This window comes from Ips typographus, linkage group LG1, assembly GCF_016097725.1.
Source record: "Ips typographus isolate SLU linkage group LG1, UJ_Ityp_2.0, whole genome shotgun sequence".
NCBI lineage: Eukaryota > Metazoa > Arthropoda > Insecta > Coleoptera > Curculionidae > Ips > Ips typographus.
In genome coordinates, this window is record NC_138422.1 from 18,064,161 (window position 1) to 18,082,796 (window position 18,636).

General features: G+C 33.2%; 1 protein-coding gene and 1 long non-coding RNA gene across 2 annotated transcripts in view; one reads left to right on the forward strand and one right to left on the reverse strand.

Moving 5' to 3' along the window:
* LOC145740126 (roundabout homolog 2-like) overlaps positions 1-18,636 on the forward strand; it is a 271,999-nt gene that overhangs the window by 194,017 nt on the left and 59,346 nt on the right. The window contains exons 2-3 of the mRNA XM_081995492.1: positions 4,770-4,896; positions 9,385-9,578. Of these exons, the coding sequence (XP_081851618.1) occupies positions 4,770-4,896; positions 9,385-9,578 (321 nt within the window). The remainder of the gene's footprint in view (positions 1-4,769; positions 4,897-9,384; positions 9,579-18,636) is intronic.
* On the reverse strand, positions 9,361-11,129 carry LOC145740151 (uncharacterized). The gene is made up of 2 exons (XR_014181354.1): positions 10,920-11,129; positions 9,361-9,469 (listed from the first exon to the last, which is right to left on the reverse strand). It is a non-coding gene; the product is annotated as an uncharacterized LOC145740151 (long non-coding RNA).

Sequence of the window (18,636 nt, forward strand, 5' to 3'; positions counted from 1 at the left end):
ACAAAAATTGGTTTAGTTAGTTTTAGATATCTGAAGTACCATCGCTGAAAAATTTGGCTTTAATTTTTTTGAGATACTGGACATTTAGTTAAGTGTTATATTATAGCATTTTATAAAAAAATACAGAACAAAGTTATAACTGAGTTTAATCTTTTCTTGACAAAATCATCAGAATAAATGGAACCTCTGCATAAGTAAACTCTGCTTCGCGTTTTTTGAAAAACTGCAGTTCCATACGGAGAAATATAACTATTACAACTCAGAATAACATTAAATTAAACAGTTGGATTAATGGAAAACGGCCACGAGGAAGGTCTCTCAAATCATAGAAATCATTGGTCACGGTCTGCAAGAAGCTTCTTTTGCAGCTCAGGACAGAGCAGGATGGAGAAATACGATCCGAGCGATAGAAACATGATGTCACCATGCTCTCCCGAGAGCAAAAAGGACAAGAGAGAGAAACAGTTGGAACAAATATTTAAGTTTAAATGAGATGATATAAAAAACAGCACTTGTTTGTTATCAACAAATTGTGGATAGTAGGAATCTGGTCTTTCTAACGATAATAGATTAAGTTAAGTTAGGTTAGGTTAAGCCGGTTAAGTAAGGTTAAATTATGTTTCTGTAGTTTCATCTTACTGGAAGAATACTTTCACACTATGTGTTTTTAATTGTAAAAGCCTTTCACTTTTAATCATGTTCGTTAATGCTCAAAACATCTAGCTACTCGTTTATTCCCTATTCTACTAGAAAAGGAAACTCTTACTCCTACACAAAAACATAAAGTATGCTTGCATGTAACTCGTTATTCTTTCTGCGGACCGGTTTCGACAAAACCATCTTTAGTGGATGTTGGATGTTGGCGACAATCCTGGAAAACTTATCTCGAGTGGCTTTAAATAATGTGTCAGCACCTAGGGCAGACCAATCTCCAATATTCTTGAGTCATGAGTGTTTTTTTCCTGCTTAAGCCTTTTTTACCCTCTATCTTGCCTTTCATTATTAGCTTCAGAAGCTGGTACTTGATATTGCAAACATGCCTAAGGTAGGCGGCTTTTCTACGCTTAATGATTTGTAGAAGTTCTCTGGTTCTACCTAAGCGTATGAGTACTTCATTATTGGTGATGTGATCTGCCCAAGGTATTTTAAGATCTTCTATTTTAATTTCCTTCCAGGAGCTTCCAGTTTATTTATGATGTCTGCTTTCAGTGTTGAATTCTTCGGTTATCCAATCGGCCGCAATGACGAACTAAAAAATAGCCCAGCTAGAGGTCCTGACGTCATAGCATGAGGACTTTTTAGATTTTGCTTAATACTCTTGGATAAAAAAACATTTGGAAAGTTCCCCATTGCAACGAGGTTAACTAAGAGACCACTGTCCAAACAGATCAATTCGACAAAACTAATCTAATCTAATGAAGATTTATACCTTGGAGAATGTCACGTCGCAACAGATTCTGTGTTTATAAATTTGAACAAATTCTTGTTCTTTTCGGCAGACAATCGAGTAAGTACAAGTCCGTTTTCATTTTGCCTTGTAAAGTAACCCTGACAAAGCAAAATGAAAACCGACTAATTACAGCAGAATGAAAAACCCTTCGGGGTATATATGGGCAAGTGAAAGACCAAAACTCAGAACAGTTCCGGATCAGAAACAGCAGAGAACGGAAAACCATACATCGTCAAAGTGGTTAAAGCTGAAAGACTAATATGGGCCGTACACATTAAAAAGCAAAATGACGAACGGGTGGTAAAATTAGTATGGGAAGAGAATCCAATCGGCAGAAGACCCAGATTGCGCTGGAGGGATAACCTGTCTGAAGATTCAAGAACCATGAATATAGCCAAGCAGCTTCTGATGGACAGAGACCAATGGACGCGTCAATTCCCAGCCGGAATTGTAAAAGCTACGGAGAGAGAGAGAATCCAGTAAAAATATCGTGAAGTAAAATCCATCATATTTTTGAAAGAACTGCTTCAATTTCATTGTTCCATCTTTAAAGTAGGTAATTAATAACTTAATATTTTTTACTTTAGTTTTATTAGTCCTTTATAACTCAGTTTCAACTTTGTTCTCCCGTAAGTCGAATCATATATTACTTTTAAATATAACTTCTCTTCCATCAGCATCTCATTCTCCATATAACTCAAACTTGTACTTAACATAGTAAATGCTTGGAAGAATTTCATATATATATTTATTAGTGTTGTGCAGGTATGATACTCACAGAAAGGAACAATACCTAGCACAAGGTGATAATTGGGTTAAAGACAGTTAATTACCTTGAAGTAATCTATTTTCATACAGCGAGTGAAGCATGCAATTACTTGCATACTTTAATTGTGCAATGCAATATTTTTGCATAATCTATGCTATTGAAAAATCCCATTTTAGTGAATGAACGTAAAAAACTTGAAAGCGTCACCAAAGCTGTAAGGTTAAACCTTAAGGAAATAAATTCGTCTGTCGGCCAAGTAGTGAAACGTAATTTCGTAAGTGACTGATTTACTGGAATTTTTTCGAAACCATTACCGAAAGTACTTCTCGTGTGTCGATAATAGAATCTTTTGTTAGTCGGAGTGCCGTTAAATCTTTTAAAAGTCTCTTTGCAGAGCAGAAAGTCATTTTAATTTTCGCAGGAACGTTTGTTACCTTTCAAGTGGCACAAGGCGCGCGTTGTATAGTCGAATGCAGTGAAAGAAAACGTCCTTCCAGTCTTTGATTATTGTTAAGAATGGAACAGGAAATAATGAGAAAATGACTGTTGTTCCTCTTAGATAATTGATTCTCGAAAGTGAATTCACTTTCAGGTATTTTTTTGTTCGATCAGTTTAAACTAAATGATCTAAACAATGAGAAAAAAATTTCGTCATGAGAAAGAGTTGTGGTTCAAAATGCTCCTAAAAGTGACCAAAATACGATGCTCATTTGCTGTCTCGTTTAAAACACACTTATATTAATATATAACTTTGTGTTTTTTTTTAAGAAAGACCTTAAAGATAATTACAATTATTAAATTATTAAAATATATTATTTAAAATACATGCTATTTCGTGGATTTAGTTCACTATAGACTAAAGTTATAGTGATTTACATATCATACTAAAAAAATGTATCAACAAAGGTTTAGACAGAAAAATGTCTTAAATCTTTCGTCGCTTTGCTCCTCGGGATTTAATCTTGACATACGATCAATAAAAGCTGTCTAAACCGTGGATAATATAGCGTTTTTTCAACTACTAACAAAGTTAGGGTAACAACAAAACAACCTAATTTATCTGTCTGTCAAGTCAAGTATATTTCATATGTCTTATGAGACATTGACATTATTATTTACCTAGGTCCATAATATTTCCTTTTTTGTTATGTCTGGCACAAACAAAAAATGAAATATACAAACTAGAACTAAAGATTAGACTCTATTTTTGACCTAGGTCAACAATGACCATTATTTCTCAAGTTACTAATCGGTCAATAATGCTATGTTTATCATGTTAGTAGTATTTATTTTTGTTTGTTGGTATGTTCGTCTCGGAAATTTTGCTTTGGTGAGAGAAAAATCACAAGAAACTAAAATAATTGAGTAACTCCAACCACCTTATAGAATATATCTCCAACAAAGTCATTACATAATGTTATTGTTATTAATAATATTCAATATAAAAATATTGCATTTGTAATCTACAAAAAAAGTTCGCTCTGATAATAAATTCAATCATATTACAAACTCAATAAAAAATTTGTTAACTAATAAAAACAATACAAAAAACAATAATTTGCATAGGAATTTATTGCTTTTCTAACTAATAAATTAGATCTAATAACAAACAAAAATGTATTAATTTCAGACATAAATAATCAATCTCCCCACTTTTGCTATCAAATCAAATACAAATTGACACAACATGTAATGTCTCGGTTCAGCAAATACCGTAAAATAATCTTTTCGTCCTCAAGATTGTTGTCCTCGGTTGTCCTGTAAGACGGCCTCGGACGCCAAACTTTCTTTCGGCCGAAAAAATACCATTTCACGGCTTAGGTAGACAAATAACTATTGTCCCCAAGGAATATCTCTGCCATAAATATGGACCAACATTTATTTAGAGTCGCCGGAAATGAGTGTGAAGAGAGATAATTAACTGTTTTCAAGAAACTGAGTAACTTTGCGAGTGTCATGATGGCCATGTCATATTTTAGTGGAGTATATTATTTATTGGCTAAAACGCATGCCATATTTTAGCAACTTGAGCATGGGGTGTGTAATGCATTATTATTATTATTATTAAAGGCTATGACGAATGACTAGTGCATATAATTTGTTTAAAAACATAATAAATTCAAATTATACAGTTAAATGTTTACATTTTCTTAAGAGTGCCACCTATAGGAATGTTTAACTTATGTTTTTTCAACAGATAAAGCTAAATTTTTCTCTTTAAAAAATTATATTATCTTTTTAATATAGGAATTGGCGAGAAAAGTATGGTAAAATGGCTACTGATAATCCTATAATTTACCTCATTTTACAGGTATTTTTGAAGTTTGAAAGCATCTTGGTAATAATGTTAAAATATTAACTCTTGGACTATCTATAACACAATCAAACGAGTTTTTTTAATTTTTTTGTTAGACAAAATATTGTTTAAACCCGGTTTACAAAAGAGTTAACACATCTTTTGTGGCTTATTTTCGTATCAATATTTTATGTGACTATACCGTGTGACCGTACTTTTTAAAAATATGCATTTATATTATTTGTTTCTTTTAGGATACCATCAAACTACCCAACAACCTCCGAGAATAACTGAACATCCTGTTGACACCACAGTGGCAAGACATGATCCTGCTACTCTTAATTGCCAAGCACAGGGAGAACCTGAGCCTTCCATTGCATGGTAAGAATTTATATTATTTTCTTATTATTTGTCGTTAAGTATGATTTATCCAACGATCATGTGGCCTAATTAGTTATAAAAGTACAACTGTAAAAAGGCAGTTCCACAAATTCGTGTGTAAATATGAGGACTTCAAAAACGGTAAGATTTGGTTAAATTATAGCAAAATTACGCAATTTCGAGTTTAACCATGCCCTCTTAATGTTACCACATTATACAGTAAAAGCGGCAAATGTATTGCATATAGTTTTGTAAAAATCAAGTGTTTATTTTTTGAAAAATCGCTCAAACTCGTCGATTTTTGTTTTTAGTTACGCATTTTAAGAATCAACTTTTATTTATACAGGGTAACCCAAATATATAGGTACCTACTATACTTACGACCAAATGACAAGTCTTGTTTTCGCAGTTCATATAAGTTCGGAATTTGGTCTAAGCCTCAACTTGAGCAAGACAAAATGGATGTTAATAAGCAAAAGCCAGCAACCGCCTCAACAACTAATGTTAAACAACCAAATTATCAATCATGTAGATTCATATGCTTACCTTGGCACGACAGTAAATGCAAAATGGGATCAATCCACAGAGATCCGATCAAGAATAGAGAAAGCTAGAGCGTCATTCAACAGCATGAGAAGCATGTTCACAAGCAGGGACTTATCGCTCTCCTTAAAAATAAGACTAATCAAGTGCTATGTCTTCTCTGTCTTGCTGTATGGTGCGGAGGCGTGGACACTGACCGAAGCATTGATGAAAAGACTGGAGGCATTTGAGATGTGGACGTATCGACGCATTCTCCGAATATCTTGGACCGACCACATTACCAACATAGAAGTCATACGGAGAATCGGAAAAGAAAAAGAAATTGTCTTCACAATTAAACGACGGAAGCTCGAATACCTAGGGCATATAATGAGACACGAAAAATACCGCCTGCTGCAGCTAGTGATCCAGGGTAGGGTGGATAGCAAACGAGGTCCTGGTAGGAGAAGGCACTCGTGGCTCCACAACTTGCGACAGTGGTTCGGACTCACGACTGTTCAGCTATTCAGAAGCGCCGCGAAGAAGATCCGAATTGCCATGATAATAGCCAACGTCCGCAGCGGATAGGGCTCATGAAGAAGAAGAAGAAGATATAATTTAGAGAAATTTTTCATAAAAAATTATATTTTCAAGGTATTACATCATATTTGTACTAACTACGTAAAAAAAAAATAGAAATCATGTTACTTATCTAATTATAAGGCCCGGTTGTACAATCACAGTTCAAAGACCGGTTCAGTTGAATTGCTACTGGTACCTAATTGAACTTTGCCATATAAAAAGAATTGCTGTCAAAGTTCTGACTTGAACCAGGTTCAAAGGTTGAACCACTGGTGTATAACTGGGCTTTAGTGTTGTTCTTAAAATAATTATTTATGGTGAGGTTACATTTATTAGGAAGAAAGGTGTATCTTGCTTTTCTTATATTCCTTCCATTATACACCCGAGTTGAATTATGTATTATTAGTATTAAAAACAGTACTTTCAGTAATATTACTTGATGTGTTTGCTATTGCAAATAATGTTCTAGACGAAGTGGTAGGTACTTAAAATTGTATGAACAATGCATTAAGCGATCATCTCCATCTAGCTGGGCGTTTTTTTACAACTGTACGTAAAGAGGGTCATTACGTATCGGAAAACTATGCGTAATTAGCTATTTACACTGTCGTAGGTAATTGTAGATAACGTCAAACTCAGCTGAACGTAATGTACTAATTTCTCTTCATTTTTAAGCATTTAAGTATACTTTTCTATTCTGAGAATTGTGGAACAGTAATTTCCATAAACCATTACACGCCATTTTCTGTAAAACCGTTCAAGATAACTATAGGGTATGTTATATAAAAAATTATTAGAATTTTGTCAGAAAACTAATCAAAAATACAAAAAAGAGGGGTTACTATTTAAAAAAGTTGGCCTTGATATCACAACTTTTTTTTGGGTCACCCTGTATAAATAAAAATTGTGTTCCAAAATGCGCAACTAAAAACAAAAATCGACGGGTACGAGCAATTTTTCGAACAAAAAAAACACCTGATTTTTAAAAAATTATATGCAATACATTTGCCATGACTGTAAGTATATCATATGATTCAGTCTTGCAATTTCCCAGAAATAATAAGAATTACGTTTTAATGGTTGATAAAATGATCCAAAGTAATTGACACTATCATTGTTCTTAACAGATTTCCAACAAATTTTTGTTAGTAAATATAATAGTTTTACTACCTAGTATGTATGCCGTAGAATGACTAAAGAAGCAATAAGAAATATAATAATACACATAAATTTGTGGCACCTTGCATACTTGTTTTTCTAAGTTGGTTATAACAAAAAGTTACAATTTGCACTACAAAAAACCGGTTAAAGGAAATATTATGAATGACCGTTAATACTGTGGTTTAAGTTTGTTTGGCTTTTGTCAAAAGTTAAATTTCCTTCATTATTAAAACACTATGTAGTCAAAGATTGTTGATATGAATCAATCAAAATTATTTCAAGGCTGCATGAAAAATAAAACAAGCTTAGATTTTATAGTGTCTAATTTAGTGTTGGTCCGTGTATCTGCAAATTAGTGTTATTAAAACCAAATGTTGAGTCTATTCCACTTAAACTTATATTATCTTTATTGATTATTACAATTTAAAGTTCATTAAGGCTTTGGCTACAATAGAAGCGGTAAGGGGCAGAGTGGTGACGCTAATGTTTATGTACGCTTTGCTCTTCTTTGCTCTCCGCTCCACTATGTTGGTACCCTTACCGCTCAGTCGCTCGCCGCTTACCGCTTCTATAGTAGCCAAAGCCTAAAAGGTCAAATTCAAAATGACGATCAATTGTTTGGTATATTACCGACAATTATACAAAGAGATAGATATAATTATATAGAACTAATAATTCACTCAAGACGCATGTAGTCAAAACACGAAACTGATTCACTAAAATGCTACTTGCACGATGCATAGAAGTGATTTTCTTGTTGTATTATTTGAAAATTATGTTTTATGGCTATTGACAGAACTAATTCTCAAAAATCCGACCATGGAAAAAAGTCAGCCGAAAATTCCATTAGACCATATTTTAGGAACGTTGAAATAATCCGATCGTAAAATAAAGGGATTAAGTGATTTTATTACATTGCAAACCTTAATCTTTCAGTTCTTGACTTTTACTGTTCATCTCTAATAAAGAAATTTCGAAGTTCCGGTGAACCCAAAATATGTGGAGAATTTAAAAAAATATTCTGCCAGGCAATAAACCAATTATTTTTCTTAAATGAAGAAACAATAAAAATAGCAAAAAAAGTTGGTCAGAGGCGTACCAAATAAAATAATTGGTGTGATAAAAACTGTCCAGACCCCAGAAAACATATGACTCTGTACATTTTGCACTCATATTAAGTAACATTGTACACTCATTTGCAAACCAAATATTATTATTTAACTAAATATCTCACCATCAAGTAGTCGCTATAGGAAACAACAGAATTTTAAATTTTATCACCTCATATTTTGGTAGAAGAAGCGTTATTATTATGTCATGTTCATATAAACTTTTTGTCATATTTCTAGACGAAGAGTAAGCGTTATATTATTGCAGACTAATTTATTCTGGAACACCCTGTAAATATACTATTACTTTTATGAGAAAACCTGGATGAAAACTACATTATACTTTGTTTTGTATGCATCCTTTTTTTAACTTGCCTCTCTGGTTGCTTGTGCCATTGCCAGATTGGTTGCGGAGAGTGCATAATATGTAATAGACCCGATTTGATTGGCCAACAGTAGCGATTTTAAATTAGTAGTTCATATAAAGTATAAAAATGTTACTTTAGTCCCTAAGTTTATATTATACTGTTATTTCCTTTCATATTATTAATGCTTTAATAGTATTTATGTTTCACCTATATATTATGAACAAATAATACCTTGGAAATGGTGTAGATTATAGTGTCCATAACAACCTGAGGGCATTATAGGCGGGCGTTATCATAACGCACTGCAACCTTTTTTAATATTATTTTATCATTTTATATTTATTATAGCATTTTTTATCTTCCATGCCATAAAAACTACGTATTTCCTATTCTAGGATGCTCTTGACTTTTAGGTAATACATTTTCGTTACATTTTGCTGCATTTTCTTTTATATTTCCTAAAATTTCGTCCAGCTTTTGCCATTTTCACTGACTGACAAAACTATGAAAGTCACATCATTCAGGTAAAATAAACACTAAACAACATACCGTTAAAGGTACACCTTATTTTTCAATGCCAGAAACAGTAAATAAATGCTGAGTTAGGTGAAACATGAAACATTGTATGCAAGAGAGTATAAGGAAGAAACATTATGTTTTCTCTAACGCCTTTGGTACATAAATAGCTATTAGTTATACTAAGATATAATAAAATAAACATTGTAGGTAATATATCTTTATTTTAGGTACAAAGACGGTTCACTTCTACGCACAACGCTTCAAGACTCCAGATCGCATAGAGTACTTCTTCCATCAGGAAACTTGTTCTTCCTAAAAGTGGTTCAAAGCAGAAAAGAATCAGATGCAGGAGTTTATTGGTGTGAGGCCAGCAACGCTTTAGGAAAAGTCAAAAGTCGGAATGCTACGCTTACAGTTGCAGGTAACAATCAATTTAGATCAATTAGATAATTGACTCAATTAAGAAATGTAAAACAATTACGTCATCCAAAATATCTTCGCTTAATTAAATCGGGAAACAGTCTTATCTTATAAAATTTAGTTCTAAAACTTTCCCGCTGTAATGGAATTGAGTAGAAAAGAAATTCGGACTTTTCTCTTTTAAAGGCTGCGATGGTGGAAGTTTTCCTATTTGTTTTTATCAGAAAAAGTAGATAAGTTTGTAAGATTTCGAAATCTCTTGGAGTGTATAAGAAGGAATGACGCTAAACATAATTAATCGTCTCCTTAATGAGCAACTGATGGCGTATTATCAAGTTTGATTTTTTGCTCCCTTTTCAAAAAAGTTTAAATCGTTTTTATAAAAAATAACCCAGTTATCAAAACAAAGAAAACAACAAAATCCGTTCTTTTGGTAGGTACACTTAAATCTAATTATTTACTGCTTATGTCCAGAGACCGAAACATCCACAAGAAAACACGTAGTTTTCCCAACTTCAATTTACAGCAGCACTCTAGCAATTGAAAAAAGTAAAGCAGGATTCTCATCGTAATGATGATTACAGCTATATTCTTTTATTATTATAGCTTCTTTTTAAGGAAACTCCGATAGAACGTTCTGAGGATAGAAGTTTTAAAGGTGGAAGGCTATAAAAACAATTAGTCTGCGTTGAAGCAATAGACAATCTATGGTATTGTTGCAAAGATTGCTAATACAAACTTACATTATTATCTGTGTATAGATGTGCATTTGTAATACTGACTGTAAATATTTTATTAATATTCTTGTAACGTAACGAAATATCTCGTAACAAAGGATTCTATTTGACGTTTCTCATTCGAATAGGGTTTAAACCTGAAAAAAAGGGTCAAAAAGGGTTTAGTGTTTCTAAGCTGTAGGTGTATTTCTCTAACTTAGTTGACAAGTTTAAAACGGTTTTGTATTATTTTTATCAAGATATATCCCTAAATTGGTAAAAGCTGAAAATAATACAAGCAGTAATACGAATTACATTTTGGCTTGTTACAGAGTTATAATCTGTGCTCGAATTATTGTGATAGTGGTGGTTAGAAAACGGAATTACTGCCTATTTTTAACACAGAACTTGTCTGTCTAGTGTATTGCAGTAGTGTTTTTATTGAGTGAATGTTATTTAGGAATGGGCGTTGAATTATCTCTTTCGAAAGGATCGTTGAATAATATAGTAAAGTAAGTAATACTATTTTTCTATGACTGTTTAGTGTTTAATAATATACTTCCTAGACTAGATAGAGACTCGCTAGATATACTAGTCTTGAATAGATAATAACACCCATTACTTACCCGTAACTAATAACGGCTATTACTCACTGGTTCCGCGGACCCCACCAATATATAGCAAAAATCAAAGTAAGTTTGCTTCTTCCTTTGTCAAATCTAAAACATTTACCTTACTGTGGGCACGTAGAAGTTCATATAGTGTTAATCCTAAACCCTGATTTTTCTTTCTATTACATTATTACGTCATTTTTTGACAGATGACATTTAGCTGTCAGTTACAGCTCTGTCTTTTGTTCTGTTTTAAACCGGGAAACTGTCAAATTCAATCCCATCCAGGTACAAAACAACGAAACATACTTGAAAAGTAACCAAATCAGTTTGACTTTAGTTGAATCCATTTTACATCATTATCAGTACATTTTTGACATTTGTAATATTTGGTTGGGTGTTTCTGACTTAATTTTAGTGTATTTTTAAATATGACAACCGTGAAAATCCTCTCCATAAAGCTGTAAAACCGCAACACACTCTAAAAATCAAAAAAGTGGACTTAAACGTTTAACTTCCCATCAGCTAACTTGATGACTGGAATAAACTGATATTATCTCACCAATTAACAAAAAAAGCTGTTTTTTATTTATTCGTAATTATTAAAATCGTAATTGAAAACTTTACTTGCAGTGTACCTCAATAGATCAAAATGTTAATAGAAAACATTGGTTTACTATAGTCTGCTGAGTTAGTGGGGGTTTCTGTTAACCTCCTCATCCCACGATTACCTAAGCCGTTAATAGAAAACTTTTTGGTGTCTAAGTTACCAAACATTTTTTCCAAGTTTACCATTTGAATTTTTACCCTGTGTGTGCAAAGTCATGAAGTTGAAATCAATTACCAGGCATTTTCTATAGCTGCTTTTATCACACCAGTTTTTTTCCAGACTGTTCGATTACTAGAACTCCTACATATTTTAAACAATTAATGTATGCAAGTCACCAGAAACTTTTGACAGAAAGCAAGGAACCTTTCAATCTATAAAAAATCAGTGCCACCCTAAAATTGCATATTTTAAAAATGATACTAAAATCGTGAATAACAAACTGAAAATTGAGCAGATTGGAGTGAATGTTATGGGAGGAGGAGTCGAGAAAATATGTTTATTATTAAATAAAACTTTTCCTACTACCACTTATTCAGACTGTAATAAATATTTCTTTAGTAGTCCGTTGAAACGTTATGCATAAGTAGTGTAACATTGTTGATATTTCGCGTTCTTATAAATAAAACCAATGACATAATAATAATCAGACCATTAAAAGAGATTTCCGAGTAATTGTCGTTTCCGAATTTTTATGAACGCCCAATTTTCCGTCACTAACTGGAATATCGTCCTCGGAGACGTGATACTCCGGAAAACGACAGCCAGTTTCCCAGGAAAAACTTACTTCGCTTATTTTCCAGTCGCTTGCTTCCTGTTCTATCTTTCTTAATGTTATGACAGTCTGTTGCTTTTTTTTTCTTGAGCAGCTTTTGTTCGTCGAAGGTTTTTTGCGCAAAACTGTTAGTTTAAGTTGTTTTAGTTTTTGTCACTTAGCAGAAGAGCAGTTCCAGCTTAAATTGTTTTTTTTTAAATTTACTCTCAGCAATCTTTTTTTGTAACTAAATTCGATTTTGATACTATACTTGCATTGTGACTTCTAAACTTATAAAAGCAATGAACAAAAGCCAAAATAGATGATTAAACTGTGGTGGTTTAACTTTTACATCTAATATTTTACTCCTAAAAAAACAAAATGTTAATAAAAATAGTGTGTTTGTATCTTTTCTAGGTGTAAATGATAGATACTGTTTACGCCCGGAAGTGTGGACTTAAAAGTGTCACTTTTACGCCTTTGGGATATAAAATAAGCATTGCCTTTGAATCTTTTAAATAACACTAGTAAAGAAAGTGACACACACTCAAACATAATCAAACTACAAGATAAAAAAAAGTGATACCTAGAACTTAAACAAAATCACTCACGATTTAATCAACCTCACCAAACCTTAGTATTTATTTTACCTGAGTCCTGTCAGTCAGTTAAAATACTAAATTTTAGAAAATACTTATTGAAAAAATAGCTTATTGTGTAAAGAATGCTTAAAAGTATACAGTAATTAAAAAGTCCCTTTTTTGCATTTGGTTAGATGTTATTTTTAATGCTTCCTTCACACTTTATCCAGGCTTAGGACTGGTCCAATTTGTGCTTTATAATAAACCGGATGGTGTTTAAAGGTCAACTGGTCAAAAAAATCACAACAACAATAAATTAACGTACAATATGTATAAAAATAAAGATTCAAAACACCAACAATATAAGAACCTGTACAGCAAAAACATTTTCAAAATTGTTTTAGAAACGCGTGTGCCCTCCACGCGCCCTTATCACGGCAGTCATCCGTCTCCTCATGCTTCTGATGACATTATCGATCATGTCTTGAAGCAGATTGTTCCAAATTTCAACCAGAGCAGCTGCTACTTGTTGGACGGAGGTATGGACCTTAATCGTCTACCTAACATATCCCAGACATGTTCAATTGGATTAATGTTTGAAGAACATGCCGGTCACGCCATTGTTCTTTTTCCCACGACATTCAAAAAGTCGGAGACACAACGAGCCTTGTGAGGGCGAGCATTGTCGTGCATTAGCAAAAACGGTTCTCCGATATGGTTGGTGGGTACGACATGCTCTTGCAGAACATCGCGAATGTATCCATCTGCATTTAAAGCTCCATTAACAACCACCAACTCTGTTCGTGTCCCTAAGCATATTCCACCCCAGACCATCACTGAGCATCCACCACAGGAGACAGTGGGAGTAAAATTAAATTGTTCATCTTGTTCTCCTCGGCGGCGATCTTTTCCTACCGTCGATGGAATTAACACAAAATCGACTCTCATCTGTGAACGAAACATTGGCCTACTGATCATTTTCCCAATTTTCGTGCTCCCTAGCAGCCTAGTCTGGCCACACGATGACGTCGCTGGAGTAATGGAGCTTTCTTGGTTTATAGGCCTGCAAGCCAACTTCCTTAAACCTTCTGCTAATGGTCCGAGCACTTGTTCTTCTTCCACGTACTTCTTCCAGTTCGCTTCTTAGTTGCGGTACTGTTTTACGCCTATTCAATAATGTTTGCAAGACTATGAATCTGTCATCTCTAGCCGTGGATGACCGTTTTCTTCCTTGACCTCGTCTCCTCACATACTCTCCCGTTTGTCTCCAACGTCTTACAATACGATATATCGTAGATTTTGATTTTTCTAACATGTCAGCAACATCGTTGTAACTTGTACCAATTTCAATCAACGCTACATCCTTCGCCAGATCAGTAGAAGCCATATCATTCATGTTGGATTTTTAAGAATCAAAATGATGAATGTTCTTGACTTTTGCTTGACAAGAACCACTGACGTATAGCAAATTTGAATAGGAAACCATGGCAATAGATTACCTCTAAAACAGGTTTGGAAAAATAAGATCAATATCCACATTTTCTTCGAAACCCTGTATTTTCTTGAATATTTGAGATATCAGAAGGAATAAAAAAGGGAAATGTTCAGAAAATAACGGGCTACAATTTGATGTTATAAACTGTTTTCAATTCTCACTTGTTCTCTCCACAGGGTGTCTCAAAGAGTACAGAAAATTCCTTACTTCCTTTCGTCTTTGTATATGACATAAAGACAAAGCATTTAAAAATCATAATAAGACAGAGAAGTTACAATTCATAAAAAAGATTATCAAAATCGAGCGAACGATTGAAGAGGAAATTGTTAAACGTTCTGTGGGTGTATAAAAGAAAATGCAGCAAAAGCTAACGAAAGGTTATTACCTAAAAAATCAAGCATCCTAGGATAGGCAATACGTAGTTTTTATAGCATGGAAGTATAACAATGCCATTGCTAATATTGAAAATTGTTTCAGGGCGTTATAAGCGGGCGTTTTGATAACGCCCGCCTATAATGGCGGTAATTAGGTTGTTATGAACACTATAACCTACATCATCTCCAAGGTATTATTTGTTCATGATGTATAGGAGAAACATGAAGCATTTTTTGTTTCCATTTCTTGCTTTATCAAAGTGTATTAGATGCATTTATATAGTTTTAAGTGAATACTAGTTCGGCTAAAATATCATATCCAATAGCAAATACATTAATTAGTAATGTAACTGAAAGTATTACTTCTAATACAATACTAATTCAACTACATCATTTGCTTTTAATAACTGCAATGTTTAGAAAAAAATCTACGCTGAATTATATGAAATCGCAAAGACAGGATTATTTAAATAAAGTATAGTACGTCACACGTTTCTTAAGGCACTTATTACTGATTTTCCATTTCGTGCGTAAAGTGTTTCTTACAGCACTAGTTACGTAATATACTATTACGTCCATAGATACTATAATCGCATGCAAAAGTTCATCAAATTATTATTTTGCTATTCATATAATTATCTACAGATGGTATAATAATACAAAGTGAGTAGACGAACAGAGTCATAATCATAATATAGCAGATAACTATTGAAGAAGCATTTTTAAGAAATACTCTTTTCCACTTTCGTATTGATTTATCTCCTTAACACTGGACTAAATGTACCTTTTTGAGGACCTAGAAGCCTCTTATCGGTTATTCCAATATAAAAAGTCAGTTGGGTGGAAAATTAAAAAGCTATATTCCCCTTGGAAAGTGGGAACCAGTTTTTTTTTTCTTTTCATTAAATGAGCCCATTGGCCCCAAGGAAAGTTATTTTTATTAAAACACAAATATGTGTGTCTTTCAGAAATCGTTAGCATTGGCATAAGTTAAATTTGAAAACTACATATATGACTTTAGAAAGTGAAGTAATTGATCGATTTTTTGATCTTTGGTTACTTGAATGTTATCACGAGTCCAACTTAAGCTAACAAAGGAATGAAATTGAAATGACGCATACCACTTATAAAGGCCTAGTTTGCAATGTCTCGCAAAACTTTCCCTCTGCAAAGACAGTTCTGCAAGATTAAGCTGGAAATGCTTCCATTTACTAATTGAGATGGTATCTTATTCAATGGCTTTTCAAAGTGGAAACTACTTGTTGGTTTTCTTTGTAACGCTAATGAATGAACTCTTGTGATGAGTAAGTAGTTTTTAATTTTTCTATTTGATAGATGAGAAAGTTAACCAGTGTGTGAATTATTATCTTGCCGCCTACTTAACAATGTGTTTTTAAGATCCAAACTACAATCTACATTATTTACAAAACGGAATGCAGTTTTTAATTTGATGCTTCATTTACTTTTCGTCCCTCTTCTAAATACGGTTTCCTTTGATGTTATTGTCAGATGTTTTTTAAGGTCGGAGATTATAAATCCCAACAAAAAGCGAAATTCCACATGACGGAAATGGAAACCGTAATTTCATTCCACCACCATATTCCTAAACGACTTTAATCAATAACAATGTGAAAGAAATAATGATGTGTGGCATGAAATAACGAACACCCTTTAAATAAATGATTGTGCGGGTGAATTACTTTCAAAGTAATGACACACATTTTCAGAACATTCTTTAAAAAACAATCAATTCAGTGATTATTATCTACAGACAGGTTTTTTTCAGCCTTATATGAAAGCCCGCTTCCAATTCTTCGCAAACACTAAAAACTGGTAGCCACTTGATAATTTCGGCTTTGTAACATGTTTTCGTTTTAACGAACTTATTTCTCACTGACGAAAAAAGTACTTGAAATTCAACCATTCTGGCCGATTTGTTCTTCGAGCCATTGTATGACAAGAATGCGCATAATTTAATAATAATATTTCCCAAGATCTCCTCTAACTTATCAGTTAGAGACATCGTTTTTTCGTTTTTGTCAGTCTGCTACTAAAAACAAGAAATTGAATTTCAATTTTGCTGAAAATAAAAGCGGCAGCGGACAAGGTTTATTAATTCATGTATGGAATTTTTTGCTTTATTTTTTTGCACCCCAACCTGTCTTTTGGAGATGTGGATTGTGAAATCCTTTGTTTACTTTTTGTCATCTACCAACTTTCCAATGTTTCTAAACAGGTATTTTCTAAGAGTATCTAAGAATTAAAAATGAGAATTTAACTTTTTATTGTGAGCTAACGACAATGGGTATTGGTTATAATTAGCAACTACGAGTAAATAAACGTAAAGGTGGACACAGACTACCAAGCTTATATCGCAAACTTAACATGCATGAAGCAAAAATACAGTTTGCCTCCGACCTGCAAGCAAACATGTCAAATTAAAGTCTGTAGGATTGAAACTCCATCTCTATAAAAAAGACGTTAAATAAACTAGTGCCATACTTGCATTTTTAATGGGTTTTTTACATTGCTAGGACAATAACTCCAATGAGATTGAAATAACGATTTAAATAAAAGTAAAGAACAAAAATGATATTTGAATCAAATTAAAAAGTGCTTTACAAGATATTTTTTGCTTAACGGCTATACATACAGGGTATTCCAAATGTATCGACCAACAGTCTACTTTTTCCACAAGGTTGGAGCTATAGAGATGGAATTTTGAAATATAATGTAAGGTTAAAAAATCTATCTCTTGGTCATTTCGAATTTTTAGGAAATGGGTCTTCGGACCAGCAACATCCTCCACCATTTTTTTAATGTTCCACCAAAATTCCTATAATCAGCAGTTAAGGTTTAACAAAGCTTTATCCAGCCAGTTTTTGATACATCTGAGTTTAAATTATGAAGAAAAAACAACAGGTTTTATCGTTGACTAAAAAAACTGTTAATATCTAATTAGAAGGTGGATTAGGGATGACTTTTTGATTTTTCAAAAAAGGTTGACATTGCCAGTCAAAGATTTATAATGTGTCAAGCACATGTCAAGTTATATTACAATGAAATGTTGAATAGAAAATGGTTTAATTACATAAAAGAGAACGAGTAACATTACTCATGATGGTCAGATATGATAACAGCAGACTTTCACATATCCAAACACGAGAAATTTTCAATAATACATTCCTTGATCGAAAACTCATATCTCTATCTACCGTATTCATTTCTCATCTCTAATCCACCTTCTAATTTGACGTTACCAGGTATTTTAGTCAACAATGAAACCTCTTTGCCCAAAATTTAAACTCAAATTTCTCGAAACTGCCTGAAGATCTTTGTAGCTTTCACCCTGTGGAAAAAGGTAGACCGTTTCGAAACATTTGGAATACCCTGTATATTGGAAACCTAAGAAAGGTTTAAAAAAACCTATAACCGGATTTGCTAAGGAAAAAATGCTGGAAATATAGTAGTTGTTACAACTCATTCCGAGCATTCCTTATTTAAAATTTTATTTTTATTACTGCAATTCTGCTATACGTTGTTCAGTGACTTTTGACTGGTGCGTCACATCCCTCATCTCGTTTTATTAGACGAAGATTTAACGGTTCAATTAATGTCAGGTTATTTTGAGGTTTTTCGTGCATTTTTTGTTGCCGATTGATACCACATTTTAAAGAGGGTTTCACATACTTTAGTCATTTTGGACTCGACTGTCCAAAGAATTAACCTGAACGGTGTAAATAAAGCTGAAATCTCTAAAAAACTCACTGTGCTATCCAGTGGTTTTATGGACTAAACGTGAACAATTATGGTAATTTTATAGGACAATACAAAAAACATCATTGCTCACGCCAAAGGTGATAAAATAGCTATTTATGTAACCAGTTACGAAAAGATCGATTTGGTGTAACGAATGAATGT